The sequence below is a fragment of the Hemitrygon akajei genome, chromosome 9 (genome assembly GCF_048418815.1).
Source record: "Hemitrygon akajei chromosome 9, sHemAka1.3, whole genome shotgun sequence".
NCBI lineage: Eukaryota > Metazoa > Chordata > Chondrichthyes > Myliobatiformes > Dasyatidae > Hemitrygon > Hemitrygon akajei.
In genome coordinates this window covers 150,889,931-150,900,637 of record NC_133132.1, presented here as the reverse complement: position 1 = coordinate 150,900,637, position 10,707 = coordinate 150,889,931, and the positions used below count along the sequence as shown (strand labels likewise).

At 35.6% G+C, this 10,707-nt stretch overlaps 1 protein-coding gene and 1 long non-coding RNA gene across 2 annotated transcripts in view; one reads left to right on the top strand and one right to left on the bottom strand.

Moving 5' to 3' along the window:
- The window catches only part of LOC140733651 (uncharacterized), a 53,102-nt gene that overhangs the window by 3,413 nt on the left and 38,982 nt on the right, over nucleotides 1-10,707 (bottom strand). Inside the window, exon 3 of the long non-coding RNA XR_012100330.1 lies at nucleotides 97-185. This is a non-coding gene — a long non-coding RNA (uncharacterized lncRNA). The remainder of the gene's footprint in view (nucleotides 1-96; nucleotides 186-10,707) is intronic.
- The window catches only part of LOC140733649 (ectonucleotide pyrophosphatase/phosphodiesterase family member 3-like), a 100,511-nt gene that overhangs the window by 71,389 nt on the left and 18,415 nt on the right, over nucleotides 1-10,707 (top strand). The window contains exons 18-20 of the mRNA XM_073057263.1: nucleotides 4,796-4,950; nucleotides 9,795-9,930; nucleotides 10,407-10,481. Of these exons, the coding sequence (XP_072913364.1) occupies nucleotides 4,796-4,950; nucleotides 9,795-9,930; nucleotides 10,407-10,481 (366 nt within the window). The remainder of the gene's footprint in view (nucleotides 1-4,795; nucleotides 4,951-9,794; nucleotides 9,931-10,406; nucleotides 10,482-10,707) is intronic.

The following is a 10,707-nucleotide window of genomic DNA, read 5'->3' as shown; positions in this document are numbered from 1 at the left end:
CCTCTCACTAACGGATTCAACTTCAAAATGGTATCCAACAAATCAGATTCTTGCAAATATGGAAACAGATAAATATTGGTGTAAAAAATGTCTAACCTGAAGATATTGCAGAAAATGTGTATGAGCGAGAGAATATTTGTTAATTAATTCTTCAAAAGTCATCAATCGACCATCACAAAATAAATCTGTAAAAGAACGGATCCCTTTATTTCTCCATAGGAGAAATCAGTTATTGAAGGTTTAAATAAAAAGTTTCAATATAAAAAACTAGACACACTTAAATTGTTTAAAATTTAAAAAATTGTGAAACTGAAACCAAATCTATAAGGACTGCATAATAACAGGGTAAAGATTTAAATTTGGAATTTTAGAGAGTTGTAGAGGTAATGGAGCTACTAATATTGAAGTTAAATGAAATTGTTTACCAGCTTTTAATTCCAAATCAACCCATAGTCGTTTTTGGCTCTTGTCGAGCCAGTACAGCCAAACACATAATTGATATTAACAAACCAATAATACAGTCTTAAATTAGGAAGTGCAAGTCCACCAACTTCTTTAGATTTTTGTAAATGATACTTATTAATTCTTGGTCTTTTATTGTTCCAAATAAAGAAAGAAATAAGAGAGTCAGTTTGATCAAAATTTTTTTTAGTTAAAAAGATAGATATATTTTGGAAAATATATAAAAATCTAGGTAAAAGCATCATTTTCACAGCATGGATGCGACCTATTAAAGAGCGAGTAAGTGGATTTCATCTAGAAAATAATTGCTTCATGGAGTCCATTAAAGGAACTATATTAGCTTTATAAAGATCTTTATATTTTTTAGTAATTGTAATACCTAAATATTTAAAAGTATTAACAATTCTAACAGGAATATAATTATATATAAAAACAGGGGCATTTAATGGGAACAATTCACTTTTATTCAAGTTAAGTGTTTCCAAAAGATTAGGAATTGATTCCTCAGGATTCGAAATAAACACCAAAAGATCATCTGCATAAAGAGAAATCTTATGTATGGCTTCATTCATAGAGATACCATGAATATTTTTAGCTTCACTTAGTGTTATTGCTAAAGGTTCCAATACAAGATTAAATAATAAAGGGCTTAATGGACATCCCTGTCTAGTACCACGAGAAAGTGAAAAAGAGGACCTGAAATTATTAGTAATAACTATAGCAATAGGATTCTTATAAATCATTTGAATCCACCTATTAAAATTATTACCAAAACCAAATTTTTCTAATACTTTAAACAAATATGGCCACTCAACTCTATCAAATGCCTTTTCTGCATCGAGAGAGATAACACACTGAGGTTGCTTAGATATTGGTGAATATATAATGTTCATCAATCTCCGAACATTAGAGAAAGAGTAATGGCCTTTAATAAAGCCGCTTGATCCATAGAGATGATTTTAGTTAAAATATTTTCCAAGCAGTTAGCCATTATCTTAGGGAGAATTTTTGCATCCACATCTAATAGTGAAATAGGTCTATATGATGAACATTCAGTAAGATCTTTATCTTTCTTAAGGATTAAGGAAATAGATGCTTCATAAAAGGAAGAAGGTAAACTACCCTTCTCAAAGGATTCATGAAATATTTCCAAAAGATACGGAGAAAGTAATCTTCCAAATTTTTTGTAAAATCCTACCGAATAACCATTAAGTCCAGGAGCTTTACCTGATTGCATTAATAAAATAGCTTTCTGAATTTCATGTTCGGTAATTGAAGCATGAAGCATCTGTTGATCTTCAGCAGAAATTTGAGGAAATTTAATCTTATGTAAAAAAGCCTTCATTTTGGTGGAATCTGCAGGGAATTGAGGTCTATAAAGATCAGAATAAAAATCTTGAAAATATTATTAGTGTCTTCGTGGTTACTTGCTATATCTCCATTATTTTTATGAATCTTTAGAATTTGTTTTTTTAGCTCTAGCTGCTCTTAATTGGGAAGATAAGAGCTTATTATTTTTATCCCCAAAAATATAAAATTGACTTTTCAATTTAAGCAAATATCCTTCAATAGGATATGTTAATAATAAATTATATTGTGATTGTAATTCTACTCTTCTTTTAAATGAAACAACATTTGGAGAAATTGCATTGATATTATCTAATTCTTTAATTTGTTTAGAGATTTTATCTATTCTTGTTTGTTTCTTCAGTTTAGCTACATAGAAATAATCTGACAGCATTAATAGGCTTTTAATAATCCCAAATTACTAACTTTGAGAGGTTTCCTGTATTATTAAAGAGAAAAAAACTCTTTTATCTGAGTTTCAATAAACTCAACAAATTCTGAACTTTGTAACAAGTGTTCTGGAAAACGCCAAAATGGTCAGGTTGAAGCAACATCTTTCAGTTCAAATATTAGGATTAAAGGAGCATGATCAGAGATAACAATTGCATCATACTCACATTTCTGAACATTAAATAGAAGTCGAGGGTCAACTATAAAATAGTCGATTCTCAAAATTGTATTATGAATATGTGAGAAAAAAGAATATTTTCTATCACTAGGATGCATATGCCTCCATACTTCAATTAGCCCATAATCAATTAGAAAGGAATTAATAAGTGATGCAGAACGATTAGGGAGTTGATTATTGGGTGATGACTTATTCATTAAATGATTTAAACAAGTATTAAAATTACCACCCATTAATAACATATACTCATTTAAGTCAGGTAATAGAGCAAAGGCAGCTTTAAAAAACAGAGGGATCATCTACGTTTGGTCCATAAATATTAACCAAAACCATTTTCCTATTATAAATTAATCCTTTAACAATCAAAAATCTACCATTAATATCGGCTATAATGTCCTCCTGATTAAAAGGGATATTAGAATCAATAAAAATAGAAACACCTCTAATTTTACTCTGAGAGTTTGCATGCACTGAGGATCCTCTAAGATTAAAAACTCGATTTTTATCACATAATCTGATATGCGTCTCTTGAGCAAAGATTATATTGGGTTGGAATCAGTTAATAATTTTAAATGTTTTCTTATGCTTAGTAGGATGATTCCAACCACGGACATTCCAACTTAAAACATTTAACTGTTTAGATATCATCATGAGACTTTGTATCTAAAAAGTCCGACGCATGTCAGGATAAGATAGTCGAAAATGGCGGATATGAACAACAGTAATAATTTGCGTATGCTCTGGGATTCCATAACGGGGATTGAAAACAGAAGGAAAAAAACCCACCTAAACTACAAAATCCAGAAATAAGTCGATATCAATCGACGCAAGCCCCAAGAAAAGCACAGAAGCGATTATAAACTCCACTTACCTAAATAAAAAAATGAAAAAAAGTAATCTCTGTCTCCCTGTACTGAACATAAAACTCATTACAGTCGACATGTATCTCCATATAATTAAATTGGAAGGAACAGTGTTTTTTTTGTAAAACAAAACGACCTTCAATTTTGAAAATAACTTTCATAATATTAGATAAGGGAAGAAAAACACATCCAAAACAATTCTTGAAATATTTGCACAAAAGAAAAACAATCACCATCTTTAAATTATCCAATCTATCTTTAAAACGTAAAGAAATCCAAATAATTACTTAAAAGATCTTTACAAAAGAATACGGAACAAAAATGTTCATTTAAATGCTGCACAGAAAAAATTCTAGATGGTTCAAAATTATCTACAGTCTTTCAACAGTTCTCCCGCTATGTCTTCTGAGGTTAAAACCATCTAAACCAGTCTTTTTCAGAGATAAAAATACATTTTAAGGTAAAGACTTTCTATAACCATCAAATCTTCCAATTTCATCACCCCTTACGCCGTGAGACAATCAAACCGTTGTAGATCATTCAAACTTCAGGCTTCAGACTTGTCATCAGACTCATCAGGCAAAGAGTTAATAAAACACAATGCTTCGGCTGGGTCATCAAAAATACGAGCCCCAAAATTTTTGACAAAAAGCCTTAACTTAGCTGGATATTGTAATAATGGGAAGAGCTTTTTTTGATATGCTAATTTCATAGCCAAAGCAAATCCAGCATGCTTCTTAACAATTTCTTGTGGAAAATCTTCAAAAAAGCGAATCTCTGATCCTTGAAATTGAAACAATCTTTGTTTTCTTGCAAATTTAATAATGCGGTCTTTGTCTCTAAAACGCAGAAAACGCACAACAATATGCCTGTTTTTTACCTTGATCCAAAAGTTTTAAAGCACCGGTTCTGTGAGCCATTTCAGTCTCCGGGGGTTGCGAACAGACCTCTGAAAATAATGACTGAAACATTTTAGCAAAATTATCCAGTGTGTCGGCAGATTCTGATTTCTCTTCTAATCCAACAATTCTAAAATTATTCTGACATGACCGAGCTTCCAGATCCACGATTCGTTGTTGAGCCTTTTCCAAACGAGAGGGAAGGTCAGCTGCATTTCGACTAACTTCTTTAAGATCGAGGCTCAGAGAGTCAATTTTTTCTTCAAATTTCTCTTTTAGTTGAGTTATTTCAATGCCGATACCTGATTTGAGACTCTAATCTCTTCACCCAAGGGGGTTCCTCCGAGAACTCGTCAGCTGTTTTAGACTTTCTGTTGCCTGGGTCCGGATTCTGTTTGGTGCTTCTTAAAGCAGCCATAATTATAACTGTTGCTCTACAGATCTGACTGACTAAAGGTGAAATTTCAAAGTTTAAATCGGAAAAGGGAGAGATTAAAGGCGGACAGAAAGAGACTGTGTCTTACATGTCTGTGAGCAGGAGTCAAAGTCCAGTTATTTCCAACTGTATGCGATATTAATCTTGCATTTCTTTTTAGTTAAAACAGCGGAAGCAGTAAGCATGCCATACGGAAGACCAAGAGTTTTACAGAGGAACAGGAAATATTGCCTCTTGACACATAACTCTTACACAAATGGATATAATTCTGACATTTTAATGCCTTTATGGAGTGCATATAATGTTAACAAATCGGTAAGATTGTTTCTTCTAATAACTTTCCTCTCACTAATTTCGAATGCCATGTTGGGAGTTCAAGAAATTATGACATGCATCCAGTCAGAATACATAATAATAAAAACTAAAGATTATAACAAGTGTTGTATAAAACTTAAATTAAGTAGGTAGTGCATAAAGAGAGGAGAAAATGATTTAAAAATTCAGAGATAGTGTTCAGAAATCTGTGGTGGAGGGGAACAAGCTATTCCTGAAATGGTGAGTCTAACTCTTCCTTGATGGTATCAATGAGAAGAGGGCATGTTCTGGGTGATGCGGGCCCTTAATGACGGATGCTTCATTTTTGAGGCATCACCTTTTGAAGGTGTCCTGGATGCACAGGAGGTGAGTGCCATGATGGAGCTGGCTGAGTTTACAACTTTCTGCAGCTTTTCTCGATCCTGTGCAGTGGCCCCTCCATACCAGATGTTGGTGCAACCAGTTAGAACGCTCTTCCTGGTATTTCTATAGAAATTTGCGAGTGTCTTTGGAGACACAGCAATTCTCCTCAAACTCCTAATGAAATATAGCTGCTGTCATGCCTTCTTTATTATTGCATCTGTATCTTGGGCCCAGGATAGATTCTCAGAAATGTTGACAGCCAGGAGCATCAGCTCACCCTTTCAGTTCTGATCCCTCAGTGACTGGTGTGTGTTCCCTCGACTTCCCCTTCCTGAAGTCCACCATTAATTCCTTGATCTTACTGATGTTCAGTGGAAGGTTGTTGATGGATGTAGCACCTGTCTCCCATCTTGTCACCATTTGAAATTCTGCCAACAATAATTGTTGCATCAACAAATTTATAGATGGTGTTTGAGCTGTGCCTAGCCACACAGAGTGTAGAGATAGTGGAGCAGTGGGTGAGCATACATCCTTCAGGTGCACCAGTGTTGATAGGCAGTGAGAAGGAAATGCTATTTCTGAATTGGTTTACCTGAGTAAAAGGAAGTTTTTTTGAAACCGTGCTTCTCATAGAGGATATGATAATTGAAATAGCCAGAAGAACTGGATTTTTGGAGTCAGGAAAGGCAAGTAAGCAGCAAAGTCATAAAAGAATGCAGCAATCAAGGAGATAATGGAGAAAGGGGAGGAATGTTAAAGGCATGTTGGTTGCCTTTCTGCATAAATCACCAGATGTTTCCCACGGGACCCTTCCCCCTTTGCACTTTCAATGTATGGTGCAGCAGCAAGGGCTTGGGTTAATGAGAGGCACCCACAGTACACAAAGTAATCTTCTATTGACAACACAGCCTGCTTGCCCGTTTTTGCCAATGCTGATTGAGAGATGATTATTGGCCATGTCACTGGAAAAAAATCCCTTTTCTTCAATATTCTTATAAAAATACTTATCTGCAAAACATGTAGGCACAGCCTCATTTTTATACCTCATGCAGTACAAACTGTATTCTGGCAAAATGGAACTTGCCATTTGGACCACAAATGCAGAATGTTAAATAGGGCTTGACTCCACAACTTAATAAAATCTGTTCTCATTTTAAATCCATTGAAGTTACATTAATGTTGACTTGGCATTTAACAAAGAACTTACTTCATTTCATCGCTAGTTTCACACAATTCAACACAATTTGGTTTCAAATCAGTGCACTAGTGCACAACTTTCTCACTTCAGATCAAGCTTTTAAATTAAGATGTTGTTTGAATTTGCAGTAAATGGCAAAGAAATCACAGACCTCATGAGAACTGTGTAGGTTGTTCTGAGCAGGAGCAGTGTTCTTACAGGACTCTGGTTTCAGTTTGATGCCTCATGCAGTAGGTAGTTGATAGCCAACAAAAGGAAGGCCTGCAGTCTGGCTGACCAACCAATCACATAACAAAAGTCTCAAAAACAGTGAAGCATAAAGCAAAATTTGTAACATTTTAATCCTTGTATGGAAAGCAAATTATGTCTGGGAAGTATGCCATGAATTAAGAAAGCTATAACAAGACAATAAAATAAATTTACAATTTTTGAATATTCTTCTAGACTAATGAGACTCCACAATCTGCTATTTAAGAATATTATCCTGACTGAACTATGTTTTGTTGTTTTATTTTGCACAAGTCATTAAGTATTGTTAAAGTTCACAATGTGCTTTGCAACAGGAAAGGCCAATTATTTAGACGCACCCAATGCACACAAAGTTCTCAAGGACATTACTTCCTTTAGAGGTGACAGGACTTGTTAATTTCTGTATTTGCATTCGTCAGAACCACTGTAATTCCTGGGCCACTGGGAAATGCAGGATTTTGCCGACTGAAAAAGGAACTGAAAAATTAAAGTGAGTGAGGAAAGAAAACAAGGTGGGTAATTGAAAGGGGGGCAGTGGGAGAATGATAAGGAACTGGAGGAGAATCAAAACAACTGAAAAATAAAACAGGAGAAAAGGTATGGCACAGAGGGACCAGGAGAAGAGGTAAACAGGAATGAGAATTGATGTTCTATTAATAAGGAAAAAAAGAGACAGAAACTGGAAAAATGTGAGTTGAAAAATAAGAGGTGCTAACAACCAGAAATAACCAAAGAATCCCAAGTAAAACTCATTGGAATGCTGGTGCATGGGCGAGGTGTGGGATGTGGTACTGGTTTAGTGACCAATAATGATGTGTTTGTGCTATGGCACTGAAAGCCTTGTATCATTAAAGTAATCCTAACAGGAACAAAAACCACTGAAAGAAATTAATTTTCCCACATCCTTAGGGAGATTCCAACATTAATACTAACATAAGCAACATTATGACATAACCTTGTGTTTTAGGTTTTTCATATGACATTTGGTAGTTTGTTACTCTCTGCTTCAACTCACAAGAAAGAAAGGCCATGGAGCTTTTACTGCAGGAGGGTGTATTGGAGATTTATATTGTACTGCTAAGAAATCTACTCTAATCTTGACTGCTAGGAGGTGCATGTTGGTCTCTATGAAATTCATGGATTTATTCTAACCTATCAGTCGTTGTTTCTTCTTCTTAAATAGGTTTGTGGCGCTGAGGCTGACTCACTTCCTCTCCAGTTCTGTGGGTTCTGGGGAAGCTGGCAATGTGGCAGGTGGTTTGCTGCTACTTATATTTATGCTGGATTTCTGTAACCTGGAATATTGAGTCATCGTGCACCAGGGATTCTCATGAGTCAGTGAGGACGTTTCAAGATGCTTTGAGAAGATCTATGGATTGGTTTCAATTTCCATTAGCCATTTCTTGGAACACAATGCATGGTGAAGGTGTTTGGTGTTGCAATTAGCATGGGCTGGTCATTTGAACCCAATGAATAATATTAGTGGGACGCAGCTAGGGGATATTAACTAGAAGAGACACTGATACTGATTATATACACTGCCAAGGCTTTTAGAGGATTTTGCAGACAGTAATGGCCATGTCTTTCCAGTGCTTGAGATGCCTGCTGTTGGTAGTCCCTGGTTCAAAAACCTAGGGAAGGCAGTGATCCTATCTGTCCAGTGGATCATGATCTTTGTGGTGGGTTTGAGGTCTTGATCTTTAACTATATGTTTTCCTCAGATGAGCATATTGAACATAGTGGTGACTATGATCATCCATGTTTGGTGTCAATTAGAGGTGGTTCCCCAGACATGGGATGTAGCCCATATTTACATAATTTCATAGTGGACCTTTACTGTTGAAGTGCAGTGTTATAAAGTTTGGGGAGATCAGTAGATGTTCTTCATTTTGTATGTCGTAAGCCCATCAGCTTGCATGCTCCAGTGGACAAGTCAAGATGGCTTGAAGCTTGCTCCCAAATATGCATATCTGCATGTGTCATCTGCCTGCTGTAGTTTGTTGACTGAAGTTGAGGCAATCTTGGTTCTCAAGTGAAGCTAACGTGAACTGAAGAGATTTCTATTTGTCCTATTTTCCATTCCAGCAGTAGTTTGTTGAAAATGGGGTGTAGTATTATGTCATGAGAGAAGAAATGGGGGAATAACACAACCTTATTTGACAGCTGATCGCACAGAGATTAATTTTCATGGCATCATATTGAATTTGTAAAATGAAGACAAATATTTTTGAACATTGACATTTGAGAAGGATTCTGCACCATCACTACTGATTGATGGAGTGAAAGGATTGTAATGAAGTCAAAAAGGCCATGCTAAAGTATTACTACTGCTCCCTACGTATTTCTTGACTTAATACCCAATGAAAATGATGTGTTGTAGTTGGAGAGAATCCATCCAGACGAAGAGAGTAATAATTACATTGCCCCTGACATGACCTTCACACCTTATAGGAGATGCACTTGTGTATTTATGTCTGAAGTTCCTATCCAGCTAAGCAGTAGAACCTTAACAAAAATCCCATCTACTCCCAAAGCCTTGATGCCTTTTTATTTTAACATCTTGTTTCTCAGATTTGGTGAACTAGATAGCTTGTTCTGGACAAGGCTATGCACTTAGCCCGCTGCTCTACTAGCTTAATACTGTGAGTATAAGCACAGCTCCAATGCCATATTTAAGTTTGCTGATGACATCACTGTCATAGACCAAAACAAAGGTGTTGACAAATGCTGGTGAGGTAAATAGTCCAATGTTTTTCTAAGTATCTGTGGAGGCCAGCAAACTGGTGAATTGCTGCTCCTTTCCCAATAAATTGGTTTGTTATGAATGACAATATATATGTGCAAGATGATTAAACTATAATTAAATGATTCAAATATATGACACTAAATGCTTGACAGTACTGTGAAGTTCATCTGGACTGTGCAGTTTGGCAAGTTAATATTTGATTGTTTCAGGAGCTGAACTCAGGCCAACATATTGCAAGTTCACATTAAAACCTTTTATTTTATTTAACTTTTGCTTGTACTTCACCAGCAGGGACAGTCTGTTCTACCGCCTGTCATTCCCAACTGTCTAAGGGCTGATCCTCGAATCTCTGCAATTACCAGCCAGCGGTGTTCATATTATAATACAACTTCAAGCATCGGCTACGAGTTTCTTTATCCTCCCAGTAAGTGAATTCACTTTAGCTTGGTTTCGGAAAAGAGCACCGACCATGTAAAGGAATCTCAGTTAAACTTCATTAGTCACTGTTAGTGGGAACACCATCCTACTACTTTCAAAACTAGTTACCCTGTTGGTCAGCTCTTCAACTTGTAAATCATTACCTAGGGGAAAAGCCCTCTGACAGGTGGTCCTGCCGAGAGACTCTGTTGAAGTTTGGATTTGAAAGATGGTTTCAACTTGAATAATTCAGTGATGGACTGAGAGTGAATGTTGCAATCAATGACAAGAATTGATGGCAAACTTCCATTTCTCTAAAAGTCTGCTGGCCAAGACAAGCCTTGTGAAACAATATTTTCTTTTGTCATTTGCTTTTATTAATCTGTAAAGTAATGGGGGCAAGTTGATGAAATAGTTCAGATTCATGTGAATTCAGATCAGAATATTATTTCCCTTTAATAATATGTAATGGTATTTTTGCAGATATGGTAACAGGAAATCAACAATATGATGCATTAATTACCAGCAATCTTGTGCCTATGTATCAGGCTTTTAAACGTAAGTGTGATTAATATTTATTATTTCCTGTGTAACTGTGATTTAATGGCTCCAACTTGTCTCTTTACCTACGAGATGACTATTTTAGAAACTTCAGTTGGTAATAGGCTTATTGTTATCACATGTACTGAGTTACAGTGAAAAACTTGTTTTGCTATCCATACAGATCATTCAAAAAACCTAAGCACATTAAGGTAGCACAAAAAAAAACCAATAACATACCACA